Source organism: Sabethes cyaneus, chromosome 1 (assembly GCF_943734655.1).
Source record: "Sabethes cyaneus chromosome 1, idSabCyanKW18_F2, whole genome shotgun sequence".
Taxonomy (NCBI): domain Eukaryota; kingdom Metazoa; phylum Arthropoda; class Insecta; order Diptera; family Culicidae; genus Sabethes; species Sabethes cyaneus.
Genome location: NC_071353.1, coordinates 125,751,947 through 125,772,911, shown reverse-complemented (window position 1 = coordinate 125,772,911; position 20,965 = coordinate 125,751,947). Strand labels below are relative to the sequence as shown.

Sequence of the window (20,965 nt, the reverse complement as noted above, 5' to 3'; positions counted from 1 at the left end):
TGGCATTTAAGACCAAAATTGGTCTTGAAGACCACAATAAGAGTACAATAAAACTCACATTGTTGCTGGGGAGTGCACTTCAGAGAAACAAAAAGGCAATCACCCTTATTCTGTATTTCGAACGAGTTTATGTTTCGATCGAAACTGACATTTCGTTCGAAAAAACAGCGGTTCGAACGAAAGATCTTCATATGAAAAAACAACTCGAACGAAATATTTGCCAAGTCGATCGAAATATTTCAACCCGTTCGAAATACAGAATATGGGTGAATATGTAACGAAAAGTGATCATGGTTTGCTCGCTTATAACTCAGTCATCCCTCAATAGATTCTGGAGATATTTGTATCAATCGATTAGAAATTTTGTCGTAGGACTACGTGTTACGGCAAGGTTTGGGATAGGGTGTCATTTGATAAAATCAAAAAATGCGAGCGTCATGAAAAAATGCAAGTTTTTGAGCGCTAATAGCTTAGCGGTTTCTCGATCGATTTTCTATATTTTTGCGCCAATCGATCGGAAAATATTCTACGCATCAATACCAATAAGAAAAACAATTGATGTTGAAGTGCGCACTGGTGAAAAAAATTAGAGGGGTAGTGTACAAGACACGACCGCATATATAGGTGAAGCAGGACTACGTAAGTCTCTTTGTAGTAATAGTAGCATGTATTCATGCTTGTAATCATTCGATTTATCAAGTTATTTCAGTCAATTTATCAAAGTAGTAACATTGCATACGTTTAATTCTCAAAAGATTGTGCATTTGACAACAATTTAACAAAATCAAGAACACAAACTATTACTTTCCTGCTACCTTACTGAAATTAAAGATTGTTTTTATTATCCATGGTTTCCCACGCTGAAAAGATTTTACCAATTCAATCCTATTTTATCAACAGCACATCTTTTCACTACACTTCTAATGAAATGGCAAGCATGCGTATTCATACAGAGCCGTATTATAGCCGAACACTACAGCTGTAGCACATTTTTCCAACACAGATATCAAATTCGCCGAGGTTTAATCGTCACGCAGTATAGAATTTGCGATCTGTTGGGACAACGAACTTATGTCATTTTTTCTGGCACACTTCCCTAACACAGACATCAAATTGGACTAGGTTTAATCGCGTTCGTAAGAAATCTGTTGGCACGAGGGGGCTTTGTCACTCTCTCTGGCGTACTTCCCAAGCAAGGACATCAAAATGGTCTAGGTTGAACCGCGGTGTTAGGAAATCTTGTTGAAATGAGGAAACTTGGTCACTTGTTTTGGCTTACTTCCCAAGCACAGATATCAAATTGGTATAGGTTTATATCATCGTAAAGAATCTTCCAACCAATCACGAAGCGAGAATTCCGGTAAAACATAGGTTCATTATTTTCAATTTTTCAATAGTTCAACATCAAGAATCTACACTTTTCTTCATTTGGGTCAATTCTTAGAAGATTTTCCGATCGATTGGTGTAAGAATATTGAAAATCGATCGGAAAACCGCTGAGCTATTAGCGCTCAAAACCTTTCATTTTTCGTGACGCTCGCATTTTTCGATTTTTTGGAATGACACCCGATCTCAAAACTTGCCGTAAGACGTAGTCCTACGTCAAAATTGACAAAATCACCCCGTCGTAGGACTACGTGTTACGGCAAGGTTTGGGATAGGGTGTCATTTGATAAAATAAAAAAATGCGAGCGTCATAAAAAATGCAAGATTTTGAGCGCTAATAGCTTAGCGGTTTCTCGATCGATTTTCTATGTTTTTGCGCCAATCGATCGGAAAATATTCTACGCATCAATACCAATAAGAAAAACAATTGATGTTGAAGTGCGCACTGGTGAAAAAATTGACAAAATCACCCCGTCCGAACAGGTCGAAGATTTTTTGTGACGATTGAACCTAGTCCAATTTGATATCTATGCTTGGGAAGTAAGCCAGAACAAACGACAAAATCTCCTCATTTCGACAGGTTTTCTTACGTTCGCGATTAAACCTAGACCAATTTGATATCTGTGGTAGGGAAGAGGGCCAGAAAAAATGGAAAAAGTTCCTTGTCTTAAGGTGAAATTAGTGATCATTAGGAAATCATCACTTCTTAATTGTATTGGTTCCCGAACAGAGTAGGAAGTGTCAACGACAAATAACTAAATGCATGGTATATATATAATGTATGTTATGTTATTAATATGGGAAGTATTGTAATCATATGTAAATAAATAAATAATATATCGAACTAGTAGATATAACAGAGTTCTATTGCATTCTTAAGACTTTAATCAGATTACTATTTTCGAAAATTTAGTTTTCATTTACATAGAAACAATGCTTATAGCATTGTTTAACAATGATGAAGACAAATATTTGAACGCAAATACTTTTGAAGAGATTATAGATATTAGGTACACGTAAGCTTCGCGAATCATAATATGTATAGACAACGGACAGTAGCACTAAAAATATGTTTTAACCATACCTGAAACCAACACACAAGGTTTACAATCTTTAGAATGTTCTTCTACTGCCAATGTGCGCTGTTTTCGCTGACGCAGAAGAGCAGCTCGCTGTGCTTTCCGCTTCCGTCCCATTTCACTTTGTAATAATAAATCTTATTCGTACCGGCAAATAAATAGCATAACAATACACAACCGCAGAAAATTGTACAAAAAGACGCGAATCGAGCATACGACGCACTTGTCGCATACGTTTACGTTGCTAATCTTTCAAGTATGACCAAAAACATTAAAACTTGAGTCACTCGAAAGCTTTACCAAAATCCGTTGGTTTTTTCCCTAACACATTAGGCACAACAGGTCCCTCACACAACATCAAAATGTTGCCATTCCCTCAGTTAGATTTCTAACTTTATATAGAGAAAAGACAACAATTTTAGTGTTTCATATGGCATCACTGAAAAAATGACGAGTTCGGACACTACTACAAGGAATGGGGGAAAGAAAGAAAACGAAAATCGTCTCTGCCGCAAAAGATAAACGCACTCTAAAAATCGATACGTTCGTTTACCGGAATAATTATGAATACATCTGATTTGCAGTCGGCATGCATTTCACTTTATGTTTGAAAGTAAAATAAATAAAATTTACTAGATTTTCAGACCAAACGACTAATATGAGTAAAAACAGCTGAAAAGCAAACTTTCGTGGAAAATTCTGTGAATGAAAACTGCGCAAGAGTTTACGCAAGCTCTACGTGCATATTTTTCTTGAGTGCATGCCTCGGTGCATGTTGGGTCTGTTTCGTTCGTGCGTATGTGAATTAGGTGCTTGTGTGCTTTGATGTTTTGCAAATATCTATCAATTTCGGTTATATATTGATGAAAAATCTTCTAGATATGGTTGTGCAATAGTAAAATATATTTAAATACTGAATTTCAAGTGAAGAACTGCCGCCGGTTTTGTTTAAAAGGCTTATGTAGCTGCGATACGGAATCAGATTAGTGTTGTGTGTGTATTGTATGATTTATGTTTTATGCTGAGGTGATTTTGAAGTGCATATTTTCATAAACAGTTTTCTCAACAGAGGAACTTTTTTTTCGATAAAGTCGAGTTGCATATGAAAGATTATAAATAAGGTAAGACAAAATAACATTTATCTTAGTGAATTTACCGTGCTACATTTCAAGAATTCCAACTATAGAGCTACGAAAGCTTATTTACTAACACACCTAAAGCAATCATCGTGATCATCAATACGTACTGAGGGCTAATTTCTCGTTAACAGATCTCAAATTCTTTACGGTGACACGATTTACCCTTGGCGGGTTTGATATCTGTGTTGGAAATGTGTGCTACAGTCAAATTCGCCGAGGTTTAATCGTCTCGCAGTAAAGAATTTGCGATCTGTTGGTTCAGCGAGCTAGTGTCATTTTTTCTGGCACACTTCCCTAACACAGACATCAAATTGGACAAGGTTTAATCGCGTTCGTAAGAAATCTGTTGCCTCGAGGGGGCTTTGTCACTCTCTCTGGCGTACTTCCCAAGCAAGGACATAAAAATGGTCTAGGTTTAACCACGGTGTTAAGAAATCTTGTTGAAATGAGGAAACTTTGTCCCTTGTTTTGGCTTACTTCCCAAGCACAGTTATCAAATTGGTATAGGTTTAGATCATCGTAAAGAATCTTCCAACCAATCACGAAGCGAGAATTCTGGTAAAACATAGGTTCATTATTTTCAATTTTTCAATAGTTCAACATCAAGAATCCATACTTTTCTTCATTTAGGTCAATTCTTAGAAGATTTTCCGATCGATTGGTGTAAGAATATTGAAAATCGGTCGGAAAACCGCTGAGCTATTAGCGCTCAAAACCTTTCATTTTTCGTGACGCTCGCCTTTTTCGATTTTTTGGAATGACACCCTATCTCAAAACTTGCCGTAAGACGTAGTCCTACGTCAAAACAATCTTTAATTTGCATAAGGTTACATGAAATGAATTATTGATGTGCTTGATTTTGTTAAATTATTTTCAAATGCATATAGAAATAACTCTGAAGTCTATTGAGAATTGAACGTATACTATGCTACTACTCTGATAAGTTGCAACGTACAACGTATGTAGTATGTATACAAGAAGAATCGTATTATTACAGGCAGGGATGGTTCGATTACTTTGACTTAATTTTGATTCTTTATGTCTCATATACAGTGTTGGGTACCGCTAATTCGGTAATTCGCTAATCGATACAATTTGCTTGATAATCGTGGAAATTTCGCTAATCACTAATCGCCAACTGCAAATTAACAGTCACTGTTTATTTTTGAACATATCGCAACAACTTGCATTGTAATCTATGACTGTACAAATTATTACTAACTTGGATATATTACACGACTTTTCTTAATTTAACTAAGATCAAAACCTATTATAATGGATAAAATACTGTACAGTTTATTAATTTTAAAATAAACAGCGGCACTTCATTTGGAATTATGGACCAGCAACAATTCGGCTAGTCCGAGTATAAATTATAAAGTATAACTAGCGTTTCTCGATTGGTCGGTTAGCGAATCAGCGGTGCCCAACACTGTTCATATATAACTTAGCCAAATTTTGCGCTGCTCTGACGGTACTGTCAAATGCATCAAAATTGAGTCAAAGTGATCGAAGCATTCTTTAGTACATGCTTTGATATATGCTACGATCACTACAAAGAAACTTACGTAGTCCTACGTCACCTATGTGGTCGTGTCTTGTGCACAACCCCTCTAATTTTTGTGATATAGTAGTGTCTATTGACTTATTTAAAAAAATTGGTTCGGAAGAGCCGATATTTGAAAGAACAGTGATAAGGAACCGGAATACCATAAAATAATTCTTTGTTAGTGACCGGAGAAATTCATTTGTTTGCAGCTGGATAATCAAGCTGACTGTGAAGTGTACGAACGCAATCACAGATGAAAGAAAATCGTTTTCGGAAATTGGAATTTATCAGTGAAAAAAGATGTATCCTTGTTTAAAAATTACAATCGATGCAGTTCCATCTCGAAGAGAAACGCCTCAGTTTTCCAAGGTTTATTACAAATTTCCTGCGAGGCTTGAAGAATGTGGTGAGAAAGTTCCATTCTTATATTTAGAGTAGAATAAAATCTTGACGCTTACTTATCGTAGGCGCGTTTATTTCTGCGCATGATTTCAATATTGATTATTATTAGTGAAGAAAAATTACCCAGAGTCTCGAAGAAAAGCAACAAATTCTAGCGGGATAATAAACAACTATCCTCCACTACTTCAGTAATTGGTTTCTCGGTTTCACCGCCACCACAGCTTTGTGGTCACAAACCACATCACCTGACGAATGTGCTTCACCACCGAACGTAATTCCGAAATTCAGCTACATTTAAAAATGATAACACAACTAACACACCCATACTAGATGGAGAAACGTGATGGGGCTCCGCATATTTGATGATCACCTCCATCGAAAAGCATTGAAAAAAGTTGCTCAAAGATTCTTGCCTGCAGAGCTACAGCGGGAATGAAAAATTCTGGATATACGTAGGTCGATCCACCAAGGCAACAAAACCGCTATTCATACTAACAAAACGGATTCAAGAAGAGTCTTTGACATGTGGATCAATGTTCCTTTATTGGAAGGAATGTTCCTTTGAGCTTGAAGAGTTTGACGACCCCTTGGGGAATAAAATGATTGTTAAAGTATAAAATCACTCTTTTTTCAACCACGTTTATCAGTAAACATTGAACCTAGTCCAAATTGATGTCCTGGAAGTGAAACTTTTCCTTTTGCCAAATTGTATCTATATAGGTACTGCAAGAATTTGTTCGGAACTGCTGTCTAGCAAGGCGACCGGGCTAAAGGGATATTTGACGAGCAACATTTCAGAAGGTCCTATGTGCAAATGATTCTCTTTGCATCTCCTCTCTTACGATTATCACGGAGGCATAGAGACACTTGAATGCGTCTGTTTTGCATGAAACGGTTGCTGGCGTTATTGGCTAGCTAATCCTTATGAAAAATTGGGTTGAAGTGCATTTATGCCACCATAAAAAGCATAAGAGAGGAGCCACAAAGAGAATGTCTCATTTGCAGATTGGACCTTTTGATATGTTGGTCGAGATTTGTGCATATGATGTAACACAACAATTCTCAAAGCGAGGAAAATCAACGACTCTTTTATCTGAGAATAGTTTTGAACGTTTCATTTGCTGCTTTGCGTCAGTTAGTTGACTGCAATTTTGACGTAGGACTACGTCTTACGGCAAGTTTTGAGATAGGGTGTCATTCCAAAAAATCGAAAAATGCGAGCGTCACGAAAAATGAAAGGTTTTGAGCGCTAATAGCTCAGCGGTTTTCCGATCGATTTTCAATATTCTTACACCAATCGATCGGAAAATCTTCTAAGAATTGACCCAAATGAAGAAAAGCATGGATTCTTGATGTTGAACTATTGAAAAATTGAAAATAATAAACCTATGTTTTACCAGAATTCTCGCTTCGTGATTGGTTGGAAGAATCTTTACGATGATCTAAGCCTATACCAATTTGATATCTGTGCTTGGGAAGTAAGCCAAAACAAGTGACCAAGTTACCTCATTTCAACAAGATTTCTTAACACCGCGGTTCAACCTAGACCATTTTGATGTCCTTGCTTGGGAAATACGCCAGAAAGAGTGATAAAACCCCCTCGTGCCAACAGATTTCGTACGAACGCGATTAAACCTAGTCCAATTTGATGTCTGTGTTAGAAAAGTGTTGCAGAAAAAATGACACAAGTTCGTTGCCCCAACAGATCGCAAATTCTTTACTGCGAGACGATTAAACCTCGGCGAATTTGATATCTGTGTTTGAAAAATGTGCTACAGCTGTAGTGTTCGGTTATAATACGACTCTGTATGAATACGCATGCTTGCCGTTTCATTAGAAGTGTAGTGAAAAGATGTACTTTTGATAAAATAGGATTGAATTGGTAAAATCCCTTCAACGTGGGAAACCACGATAATAAAAACAATCTTTAATTTCAGTAAGGTGACAGGAAAGTAATAGTTTGTGTTCTTAATTTTGTTAAATTGTTTTCAAATTCACATTCTTTTGAGAATTGAACGTATGCAATGTTACTGCTTTGATAAACGTTACATACAACGCATGTATATATGTTGCATATAGCATGTATACATGAAGAATCGAATTGATCGAAATGATTACAAGCATGAATACATGCTACCATCACTACAAAGAGACTTACGTAGTCCTGCGTCACCTATATATGCGGTCGTGTCTTGTACACAACCTCTCTGATTTTTTACATAGTTTCAATAGTCAACACACTTAAAAAAAGCACCGAGCTCGGCAAAGTTTTGCCGAAATCTCAACAGCCATAAAGATCCGTAAACGTCGAAATACACCATCGACATTTTTACCGAACGTTCGGCTGTTGAGATTTCGGCAAAATTTTGCCGAACTCGGTGCTTTTTTGACGTAGGACTACGTCTTACGGCAAGTTTTGAGATAGGGTGTCATTCCAAAAAATCGAAAAATGTGAGCGTCACGAAAAATGAAAGGTTTTGAGCGCTAATAGCTCAGCGGTTTTCCAATCGATTTTCAATATTCTTACACCAATCGATTGGAAAATCTTCTAAGAATTGACCGAAATAAAGAAAAGTGTGGATTCTTGATGTTGAACTATTGAAAAATTGAAAATAATGAAACTATGTTTTACTAGAATTCTCGCTTCGTGATTGGTTGTTGGAAATGACATCATCAAAGTAGAAACGCGTTTTCACGCTTCAGCTTATAATTCAGTCAATTTTCAATAGATTTTCAAGATATTTACACCAATTGATCGGGAAATCGATTGAAAATATTGAAAATATAGAAAACTATTGATTTTGTTTTTGAAATTGAATTTGAAAAATTTTTGTTTTTGAATTGATTTTGAAAATTTGAATTATTTTCATATTTTTGCCTTCCCTTGTCAGTGCTTCCCTAGCACGGATGACAGAAATATATACGATATAAGCTATGGGTTAAGCTTCCTTATATTGTATTTAATTTACGCCCTATAGAATCCGATCGAAAATTGTTTTGCTTCAGCTGTTGCTGCTTCTCACGGATAAGGCAACGAAGATATGCAAATTCACCAACCGAGGTGTTGGAGCTGGAGCACTCATTTCGCTGCCGTGATGGAATATCTGGCGACAGGAGTTCTGGAATTGTCAGGACATATGCTGCTCGCGACAACGAACCGATCAGAATTATCACTTGCAGCTGGTCATCCGCAACAACGAAGAGTTGAACAAATTGCTGTCCCGTGTCACCACTACTATGAGAAGTGTCTTTCCGGGCATCCAAACTGTTTTGTTGCTGCCCAAGAAGAAGGAAAAGAAGGCTTAAATTTCCAGCATATCACGTCGAAAAACCGTTCTTTTAAGAACGAAACATATGTTCATGAAGATTTAAGGACATTTTGCTCACTGATTTGAATTCTATTTAATTTAGATTGATTCTAATTGTTCGCTCCTTATCAAATAATTTTAACCGATCACCTCTCGCGCTTTTGTTCTCTTGTTGCTGGTGATTAAGAAGTCGGTCGTCTTGGAAGGTACCAAAGCAGCCAACAAATATTTCAGCTCCAAGTAAATGTGTTCGGTCAAGCGTCAAAATGAATGAAACCATAGGTTTAATAAAATGAAAGAGTTTAAGTAACATCTTTTGCATCTTCATATAAGAATTTGTTCGTTCTTCAAACAACGGTTTTCAGTAATTGCTGAAACCTAGGAAACTTGGAGCTTAGGGAGGGCTTTTCACTCGGTTTTCTTTAGCAACATAATTTTATCCATCACCAATGCTACAGTAATAATACGTAGCGTAATTTTTCTATGGCAGCAAAAGGCGAACGGCTCACTGGTAACTTTGCTCTTTTGTTCAGACTGAAATTGAAATGCCTTATTTTATTTTACGTACATGATAGAATGAAGGACCATGAAAAATAGGCGTGGCCGATTCTTGTCGCTTGCTCTGGTACATAACACATGGTAAGCCGGCGAACAGCATTATTCAAATGCTAGCTGAGTTACTGCCAACATAGTTTGCCAGGGCAAACAAAAGTCACGCTCGACTCGTGCACTTCTGCAGTGTGTGTGCAGTAGGGTTGCCAAGTGGCCGGTTTTTGGCCGGCCAGACCGGTTTTTCACTTGCAAAGCCGGTGGCCGGTCAATCCGGCAAAAAGGCCGGTTTTCCGACTTTTGAAGCCGGATTTGTACTTTTTGCCTGATTTGTTAACTATTCTGATAAATTTATTAGCAATCCTGAACAGTGGATCATTGAAGATATCTAGTTTTGCAGTGATAATACCTTGCTTCTGGCAGTAATATACATTAAATTGTCCACTAGCGCCAGAATCAAGCAGTTGTCATTCAAAAACTAGCTATCTTCAATCATTTACATGGGATACTGTCAACCGACTCCCAGTTTCTCTCTATGCCGATTACATGCTACCGGTGACTATCTAACGCACATTACACATTACAGACAAATACCCCCCCCCCCCCCCCCCCCGCATTTTTGAAGGCAGGACCGACCGGCCGGTTTTTGTAATTTTCAGACTTGGTAACCCTAGTGTGCAGTGCAGTATGTTGGAGCTGGCGCACTCGTTTCGTTGCCGTGATGAAATATCTGACTGCTGAAGTTCTGGAATTGGCAGGAAATATGCTGCACGCGACAACAATACAACAAGAAGCATCCCACGTCGCTTGCAGCTGGCCACTTGGAGTGGTATTTCATCGTGATTCAGAACCATACACGAACGGCTTCGTTAATCGCATAGCTGCTAAAGCTTTCCGGCTGGTCCGTTGCAACAAGTCGTACCTGGTTAGCGGTTATCGGTACTCCAATTTACCGAACAGGGAATTACGTTAAGTGCGTTAGTGCAAGTTTATTGCAAGCTGAAGTTATGATAATCAAACAATCGGTCCTTTCAAGGACCACACAACGATTGAAGAGTTTATTATATTTTCTTGCCCAGTTAATACCATAATAACACAGGCACCGAGGGAAAAGTTGAATTTTTCGCTATTGCGGACGACCAACAAATTACGGAAATAAGTTTTCTGGTCACGGGCGACATTTTCTGCGACTTCCAAAACGTCTGCAGATTGTAAATGCTTTATCAGTGTTCTTTTGTAAGCCGCAGAAAAGTTGCGCAAAATTTTCAACTTATTGAAAACTCACGCGTACCGTCTACCGATTATCAGAGGAAAAGCACTATTCAACGTAGAAACATATAAAAATTTGTTTACTGTTTGGTTTAGTTACTGATTTGTTTTCTTTTTAATAAAATATATTTAATCAATTCATGGATATAACTCCAAAATCGGTTGAGGATTGAATGTATACAATGTTTCTACTTTGATAAACGTTACGTATGTAGCTTGTATACATCAAGAATCGTATTATTACATACAAGGATACATCTTACTATCGCTACAAAGAGACTTACGTGGTCCTACGTCACCTATGCGGTCATGTCTTGTGCACAACCCCTCTGATTTTTTAAGTGTGAATCAAGCATTACATTTAGAATAATTAATCGAAAATGATGGACAAGACAAATCAGGAGGGATCCGTAGTGATGCCAATGTTTATTTGACCGTCAACTCAGTATCCAGCTTTCTATCATCGCGGACGGGTTTCTAATAATTGAACAATATTTTTTGACATATCAGCATTACGACGCACCTCACATGTTTTGTTTCCCGTCTTCTCGGCAAAACCAAAAGACATTTCAGAAAGAAAACATGCGATGTATTACTGAAATGTCAAAAGTGTTATTCAAATATTACGAATACGTCCGACATTACGATTCTTAAAAAGCTGGATAGGGCAGTAAGGTACAAAATATTTTGCAAACAACTTTATCTTACTTATATTATCTATCAATCACGAAAATGAATAAAACGATGTAAAAAAATTATCGACTTACAGATATTTGGATTTCTCAACCTGCCATTTTACCATAGCAATTTTTTGATGTCTTCTAAATACATATATAGTCAGTCACCAATCATGGGTCATACATAATTATGGGTCATTTTAGCTTTATCTACCGATTAATGCGTGAATACTTAAGTGATTGATAAAATTGTTACTCATTGGTAGCACTAATAATTTGATCAATCATTATGTGATATTAAAACGGAAATTAGAACACTGAGAAAATTTTTCGTATAGTTTCTATGTGTCCCACATATAGATTTATGCAATGTGCCCAGTAAATGAACTTTATGTGCCAAACAGTTACCATTTATGTGTTTTTAAAATTTATCTTTAAAATTTGCACATATTATTCATTATATGCATATGATTTTCATGTCTACTTCTGGGCGGATTGTGTTTATATGTGGCACATAATAATCATAAGGATTTTCATATGGAAATTTTCCATTAGTTATGTGCGGATTATTTTGAGTGCACGATTTGCACTCCCTCTCCTTTCTTTCTCGACCGTTGTTGAGTACAGACTATAGTTATTATATATATAGTTCGGCGGATAGAAAACCAGGCAAATTGGCAACACTTTGAAATTAAATTTAAATTTGAAATTATGGAGAAATGTGCAGGTTTTTACGGAAAATAATCGCTAGTGGGTGTTGAAAATGACTACATCTATGAACATAAAGTGTTTTTATTAACATTAGTCCCACAATTCGAATTTTGAAAAACGTTTGGCTCCGCTTTTGACGTTTATTTGGCTCCCGATTTTTGTATCCGCCGAACTATATATATATAGTAACTATAGTGCAGACGTGATTGCTTGAATACGGAACATAAAGTGGTCCTTCGAGCCGGATTCGGGTAAGTGTGAGGTGGAGCGAAACTATACAGGGCGTAGCGCTAGACGATGCACTTGGGTATTTATCGTGCTTTGTGATTATGGTAGCAATTATTGACGAACTGTAGATTCAAAAATAGCAAATAATGACCAGGTGAGATTTTGTGACAGTACCGGCATGAGGATTGGAATTGTACGTGTGTAAACAGGCTATCGCAAGGAATATCGAAAAATATTGCGTTCCAATACAGTCAAATTTCGTTAATTGCACTAAGCTTATCATCAGTTTACACAAAAACTTTTATTAATTGGGCTGTGCTGTTATAGGTAATAGTTTAAGCACTGACGAACTGACACGGCACTTAGAAGAAAATCCTTTAAAAACCATCGTCCTGCACATTTTTCTTGCACACTAGCACCTCTGTTATGCATTTTGCGAAGTAGCTTGCATTTGCAGGGTTTTATGCTGTAGAGTTTTGTACATTTGAATGGTTTTATACTGAAAACTCAAAGCAACACCCGCGCGCCGCGGTGTGGCCATGTTGCGAAACATGCTTTTTTGAAAAATGAGCGGTTTTTGATTGGACGATGGAATTATCGCGAGTGTCTCGTCTGTTTGTCTGTGGTTTAAGTGTTGTTCATTTCAGCTATTGGATTAATTAGATCAGCGCGATTACGGAAAAATCGGCGATAATCTTAGTGCAATTAACGTAATTTGACTGTATATGAGTTGCCTACGACACAAACAAAATGGTGGTAATACAAGAATTAGCGAAATATATTGTGATCAACATATGGGTTGGACTTTAGAACTTAGGAACTAATAGAAAAGATATATCTATAGTTTATTGTATTTATTTAATCAACTTTATGTATAATGTGGTGTATTGAACAATATCAGTTCATAAGTTCGGATGGACAGATTTATTTCCCTTTATCTAAAAGCAGATAGCACTTTATCTAAAATATTAGATTTGTTGCATTTTATCTAATACATAGCAATCGTTGGCTATCTTCCATTTCTCACCCTGTTCCGTAATTATAAACGTTTGCAGGAATGGTCTACGGTTCTGTAGAAACTTGACGTAGCCGGCCACCTGGATAATGAGAGTTAACTGCGACGGCACTGCATCACCGCAAATCGGTTGCGCTTCGAGACTGTTAATTATGTGCTTCGATCGGGGCAGCTGTTGAAAGTACTTTCGAATTTTGTTCTTCCCGGCTGCGCCGTGCCCGTTCCAAACCAGCCGCCCATTTGCCATGTACAACCTGGCCACTTGGTGACGTTTTTTATCTACACTTTTGTAGTACAACTTGGTGAATTGCTCAGCCGTTCGACAAGCAGTATCGATTGTCATGCGCGTATCCGGGTGAAAAATAATCGACATGTTGATAGAATGAATCAAAATTAGGCTCAACACAAGAACTTTAAGATTTAAGCCGAATTTCCAGTAGCAATTGATAACGCATTAGTGCTCCAAACGGCTTAAATAGCAGAAATTTATTTACCTAATTCTTTGTTTACCTATCTTCAAACATTGTATCGGTACCAAAACCAGCTAGGTAAAGTTAACACCGGATAGTGATTGAGCAGGCATTCAATAAATGGTCTAGGTAACAATTGGTTCCTTTCTTATTATTTGGAATTAACTCGTAATTGAGGGGGGCTCCGTAGCCGCAAGGTTACCGAGTCTGCTTTGACAAGCGAGTGGTCGTGGGTTCGAATCTTAGTAGAATCAAGCCATTCGATGTCAAGTGACTTTAGCATGGGTTTATTCTCAGGCCCCTCCATTTACCCTTCCTTCGTGCTGAATTCTATATTTACCCTCTGAAGCCTCTTGACAGTGCAAATGTCCCTCCTATAGTTAAGTGTTCTGGTCAGAGGTACGAATGAGTCCTCGCCAGGGACGGCTATAATATGGGATAGTGCTGGCAGCGAGGAATAAGTGGGTAAAGTAGATTAAGCTTTGAAGGAAGGGTAAACCCCAATACACGCAAGCACGCATAAAATTTAATAAGCATATCGCTCACTCAATAGCGATTATAGCAAAAATAAATGCAGTGCAGGTCATACAGCAAACACCCGGGCGATATTACAATAGATCAACTATACTGGTCGCAGTAATGAGTCCACACATGGAAAAAATGGGTATGTATCAAACAAAATGGCGCTAATACAAGGTTTGGCGAAATAAATGTTAAAAATTAAATACAAGTGCGTTGATAATTGACAAACCGGTTATGGCGGATGTGAGCCACTAAACAATGGACGACATTTTACTGAATTATTTCGAACTTTGCCCTTTAGGTAAAATGGAAACCAACACCAGCAATGAATGTGGAGTACAAGGCATGGGCGACATGGTTGAGAAGGCAACGGAAGTTATATCGGAACCGGTATACATCCTTTTAACAGAATTTGAAAGAGTTTCGGTACAAAAAAAACATTCTATTGCTCGTATCGATCTTCACAAATGGCACTCCAATGTGCCACAGCTTGCAGATAAAGACAAACAAACCAAAATTGTGAAAATCTCAGGACTTCTATGGGATTCTTATAATGACACGTTTTGTTTCTGCAGCGGAATCAAGCATGTACCTAGAAGGAATAACAAAATCACTTTCTGGGATTCTGAGATTTGGAGAGAACGACTGGATTAGGATGAAAAGTTTTGGAAGCAAATCAGCAAATATCGGAATTAGCTCAAATAACAGTACCAATAAATGTGAAGAAAACGGGAAAAGTAATCGAGTTCTACGGCATCTCGGACGTTGTAAAACTATCCTTTGGTGCGGTTATCTATGTGCGATCAACAGGCTTCGATGGTATCTACGTCCGTCTCTTATGTGCAAAATCGAGAATAGCTCCCAGCAAGAAGAAAGAAAACATTACAATACCGAAGCAGAAATTACTAGCAGTTACGTTACTCATTGGATTAATGCAAAAATAAAAGATGCTTTAGATTTAAAAGTGAGTAGAGTTCACTATTGGACCGATTCAATGGTTATTCTCGATTGGATCGGTAAGCCTGCTGACAAGTGGCCTAAATTCATTGCCAACCGTGTCTGGGATTTTTTGGAGAAATATTCCATATTCTCACAACTTCAGCGAATCAAGGTTTACTACAAGAGATTTATGATTGCTAGATAGAGTCAGTAGGATCGTTGCACTGGCCCCGTATTTTTTCTACACTCTAACAGCCGGCTGCGTAGTTTGTCGATAAAGAAGGGTAATGTGGTAAAACTGAACGACAACTGGAACCCTATCATTGAAGGAGTTGCGTGAAGCGGAAATACAGATCATAAAAATAACTCAGAACAGTTTTTTGTACCTGAGAATAAAATTATGGGTGAAGTCCCGCGTATCCGTCTGATGCCGAGTAGGCTGTTCAAGTGTTGCGGTGTTGATTTCGGTGGTCCCTTCAGCATAAAGGTACATTTGCTTCGATGCTTCGAAATGAAACTGCATCTCTAACTAAGACATTCAACCGACAATTACCTCCACAAATACAGCAGTACTATACATCGGAAGGAATAGAGTGGAAATTTATTCCACCGAGGTCACCAAATTTTGGTGGAATTTGGGAGGCTGCTATCAAGAGTGTAAAACATCACACGAAACGTGTCATTGGGCCCATTATTCCAACCTACTAAGAAATGTTAACTCTATTGAAACAGATCGAGGGTTGTCTTTACTCAAGACCCATATCCCCTATGCCAACCCATGCTACAGATTCAGTTCCCTTGACTCGGCTATTCTCGATAGAAATGTGTCAAAAGTACCGCTAAGCCGCTAAAAGTACCGTAAGACGTAGTGCTACGTCAAAAACAGTTGTGACAGATATTAGCCGAAACAAGAGAATACAATTCCAACAAGAGTATTTTCCAGAGAATTTGTGTCCGTGCAGGTTATCGTTCATTTCACACCGCAGGCGGTCAAACCGAACGCTAAGGGCAGAATACAATGGCCAAAAGTCGCACTCGCAAGTTGCACAACAAATTTCTGACGAAATGCATATGAAAATATATGTTGGGCAACTTCCTGGCCAAAAGGGATTCAGGGTTCAGGGGTTCAAAGAGAAGTCCCTAGCAGATTTAAGTTTGTTTTTCCAAATTAATTTGTTAGAAAACTTCTGATTTGGCAATGGATCTGTAGCGGCCAGATTGTAAGCACGCCGTTGTTTTGTGATACGAAGAGTTGATGCAAATGTTGGGAAACAGATATCACCATGACAGGGTATCAAAATACTCTACAGAGGACGGAATTCGGTGGCATTTCAGTCCTTCGAGTGGACCGCACTTCGGCGGGTCGTGGGAGGCTGCGGGTCGTTCAGCCCAACATCCCTTTTTTAATCTGAATAGTTTTAATTTGAACCCAGCTCCCAACGATTCTGATTAAATTTCGACCGAAGAACGAAATATTCGCTGCTTACAGCTACCAATTAAAACACTGAACCAGTAACAAAAAACAGGGCGGCCATTTCATACAAATTTCAGCATATTTAGGATTGCTAGATGTTGAAACTAAAAACTAATTAGTTTGCATGATGAATCGTGTAAATTATCGGAGGTCGTCCATAGTAGGTGGTACGCCCGAAGTAATAATAAGTTGGGTATTTTTCTTGGAGCATATGATTATCCGTTTTTTAGTACCAGCGAAGCATGGCTTTCTTTGGCGTCTGCTTTATATCACACAAAAATCCACACTAACTTTTTCCATTCTTTATTCTCTGGCATGTCTTTCCATTTTGTTATTATTGTACTTTGATTCGATTCATGCTGCAACATATTTTCTGCTATATATTTGTCTAGATACGTGTGTGCTGGTTCGTTAAAGGTGTTTTTTTTCAACTGCTGTCATTTGATGTCATTTGAAGAAATCGGCTATTGCAAAGCATTCACTTTGGTTCTTAACAAATCATTGTTTGTTTACGTATGAGTTTGTCACTAAAAACTGTCATGCCTTCCATTTGTGACAACGAATGCTTGGATTTTTCCAACCAGGAAAGGCAAACTCGAAATCAATCGTAGCCAGCTGGGTTAACGTTACGGGTAGCATTCCTTTATAATAGTCTAAATCTCTGCTTGGTAAAACATAGTCACTAATACAGCGGCACATTAACTGGCATTGTGGTTTAATTACTTGCTCAACTAGAATTTTAGCTTTCATGTTAGTGTTTTTTTTTAACCTCTAGTATGTTCGAATAGAATGACTAAATTTCACCGACTATTTTTCTTTCCTCTAGGGATTCAATTACCATTGTTTCTAGACTATTTTACAATAGCGATAAAATTATCAACATTCGCGTTGTATCATGTGTTTTTGTTACTTCTTCTCCTAAACAGTTTAATATGTATTTTCTCTAACATTATGCAAATTTCCTGGATTTTTCATCTCACTAATATTGAAAGCGGCTTGCTTAGTTTCACCCTAGAAAGAGGAATGAGTCTATCGTAGTACATGACTGTGTGTAACTAAATGGGTGGTTGTGGTGCGGATTTGAAAATATTTACAGCTGTGATTATGTCGTTCGTATCAGGGAAATGGGTGGGTTTTTAATACTTGGCTGTATGTTTTTTTGTGCAGCCTGTCCTGGGAAAATGGAGTTTTATTTTTTCAAAACAAACGTATCATCATCGTCATCATTTCTGTTTTCTTTGCTCACAGTGTCCGTCATGGAGGCAATACAGTAGTGCAGTGCTGCCAGGCGAATTGCCTTCGGGTGAAAATGGTTCGGTTTGCGCCGCTAAAAATCGCTTTCGTAAATTCACTTACTTGATTATACCCGTTAAAAGATGTTGATAAGTTTTCTCCTATGTTTTGACGTTTACTTTATGTTTATACGACCTACGCGATTGTTTTAAGTGTTTACTTCCTTTTTATTTTATCGAGGATTGGTAAGAGTCAAATAAAATGTGTTCTGTTTATAACCGGTGGCATTCGTTCTTTAGTTTGATAATGGTTTTTTAAGTACCTAGTAAATGTTGAATCGGTATCAATAAGAACGTTTTGTTTACGTTGGATTCGATTATAGTGTTAAATTTTGTTTCTGTATGGTATTAATTAGAAAGATAATAGCTTCTTTTATAGTTGTATAGCTAAAACAACAACCTTTTACATGAATATTTTTTCTTTTTCGTCAGGAGACTATGTGACGATAAAATCATTAAATTTGTAACAGATTTTGGTTTGATTCTTGTAAATAGTTTTTCTCAGATTTCAAACATTATTTTCACAACATTCTTTTTTCCGTCTCTGTTAGCGGCCATTTGGAAAAGATACTAGCAAAGTACAGTCAACTAAAGCCATCAAAATTGACACTTCCACTGCAGAGCTGCCAGTTTGTTTACTACCGTAATCATTCGTGTATTAGTAAAGATTTTTTCAATGTGATCAAATATTTTACTGTTTTCAACTGTTCGCTGTTTGCAAACAGTGTCATCAAACGTTTAAAAAACCAGATCACTTGAAAAATCTCACAATCAAACGTAAGCTTTACACAATGACAGTTCTAGCATTCGATTTATCGATTTGCACTTTTAACTCTTAACCCGCTTAGTTTCTGCTGGACGGAAAAATCATTCAACTGACGCGATGGATTCGTAATATGCAAGTTTATAACAAATAAATTGGATTAATTTTCACTGGCGCAAAAAATGGCCGACCAAAATGTGACCAAAGAGTTTCCCAGCCAAATTTCGACGATCATTTTGTTGCGATGGCGAACAATTCTGTTTTAGACAAATGGTTATATGACGATGTGAAGGTAAATTTGATATATGATATTTGGTATGATTACGAATTTGTTCCAATAAAGTTTTTATTCAATTACTCATGGGGTCACCAATTTATGCTTATATTCTTACGCTCTATCATGCTATACTATGCTATTTTTTCCAATTTGATTCCACGTATTTACTGTTAGGAATAGTGTTTGTAGTTGTTTGTTTTTTATTTTGCTTCGTTTTTAAAAGCATTTTTTTTGTATGTTAAGAATGATGAGATGAGATAGTCTTTTAACGGAATCTTTACTAGAAGCGTTAGTGTTATTGTTTGCAACGTGGTTCTGTTGAAAAAATTACGGGAAACAAACTTTTTCATCCGTCTTATGACAGATAAATCTTCGTTTTCTCCAAGTTGTCGATGCACTAGAGAAAAGGTTGTCACTTATTTCGTATCTTACGTACTATTGGTAGTTTCCATTACTAACATCTAACATTTCAGTATCTGTTTTCATTGGTGACTATCATGTATATTGACTTAATTCTAAAAAAATTTACTCTGAATCGGTACAGTGAACGACTCTACTCAAAATTTCTCTCAATATGCTTTGTTAATCATGCACCATTTTGAGGTAATAATACACATTTTGAGATATCGTTACACTAGAAGTTTAATTATAAATTCACACTCATGTTTGCATATTTCTGGAATCCAACATCAGCGAAATGTTTCTCGCACTTTACGGTACAGCATCTAAGAGCTGTCCTTCTGTAAAATGACCGAATAGAATTTAGCCTTTGATAAATCGAAATAATAAAAATGTTAATCGATGCATTCTCGTTTTTAATATTCTTTATTCATTGGGGCTCTCAGATGCATCGAACAAAATTATTAGACTATATTTTCACTTTGATGTGCGAAAAGTTTACCCTCTGTTCGGTCACTTTCACTTGCTAATCCTTCGACTTTCACATCCTATGGAACTGTCATTGTTTGCTTATGTTTGTGTAACCAAAAATTGCACAAAAAGAATTCATTCTAGGGCTTGAATCAGAATTCTTTTTGAATTTTAGCTCAATCTATATCCTTCTCAATCAATTTCTTCAAACTCTGCAGTGGATACCAATCCTAAAAGCTGTAATTAAACTTTCCAGTAGCACAATTCCACAATTCTACTCTTTTCTTTCGTCTTAGATACGTTCAGAAAGATCCCACTCGAAAAAGTTTTTACCAACCAGTTCTTACAAGTAGCCAAGAGTAGAATAAGTCTTAACATAGGGTGCATCATCCGCCGCTGATTCATCCCTAAAAATTAATAAACAATTAGTTCGATCAAAATGCGCTCTACCGTCAAACTCACTCATCATCCCACGGGCAAACGGCGTCCGTCTTTTTCTCACTATTTTCCTCTTCGCTTCTTTGCGCCTGCAGCGGATCCTTATCGCGATCCTTCCGGTCGCGTTTCTTTTTGCGCTTGATCTGATCCTCCACGATAACGACCGTCGTTGCACCGGCGGCCGATGCTTCCGGTTCCAGCTCTTGCAGTTTATCCCGGGTCGTCACGTGCACCGTAAATGTTTCGGTGCGGTCCGTTTCGGTTTCCGGTTCTGGTTCATCGTCCGGCGGATCCATTTCCACCTCAGCCAGCGGAGCGATCGATGGTGCCGGAGTTGGAGCCGGAGCCACACACCCGGGCGCCACCAGGTTGTCCCCTTCCATCAGTTCGTATTCTGCCTGTTCTAGCGATGACTGTTTCGGATGCGAGATCATCTCGGGGAAATTGTCATCCTCAGCTTGCGGTGGCATGTCCTGTGGAAGGTCCGGTAGCTCGCAACCTGTATCAACGTCCTCTACAACTCCGTGTTCATGTTCTTTACAGGGGGGATACACCACCGGCTGTTGAGACACCGCGCGCGGTTGAGTAATGGCTGGGTTAGACAATAT

The 20,965-nt window shown here is 37.8% G+C and overlaps 2 protein-coding genes across 2 annotated transcripts in view; both read right to left on the bottom strand.

Moving 5' to 3' along the window:
• Nucleotides 1-13,265: 13,265 nt before the first annotated feature.
• Nucleotides 13,266-13,685, bottom strand: LOC128746198 (NTF2-related export protein-like). Its single transcript, XM_053843243.1, has one exon. The coding sequence runs from the start codon at nt 13,683-13,685 to the stop codon at nt 13,266-13,268; it is 420 nt and encodes a 139-aa protein (XP_053699218.1).
• Nucleotides 13,686-20,262: 6,577 nt separating this feature from the next.
• Nucleotides 20,263-20,965, bottom strand: part of LOC128745164 (uncharacterized) — a 44,632-nt gene continuing 43,929 nt past the window's right edge. Inside the window, exons 12-13 of the mRNA XM_053842177.1 lie at nt 20,382-20,917; nt 20,263-20,326 (exon numbers count right to left, since the gene is read on the bottom strand). Coding sequence (XP_053698152.1) covers nt 20,263-20,326; nt 20,382-20,917 — 600 coding nt within the window. The remainder of the gene's footprint in view (nt 20,327-20,381; nt 20,918-20,965) is intronic.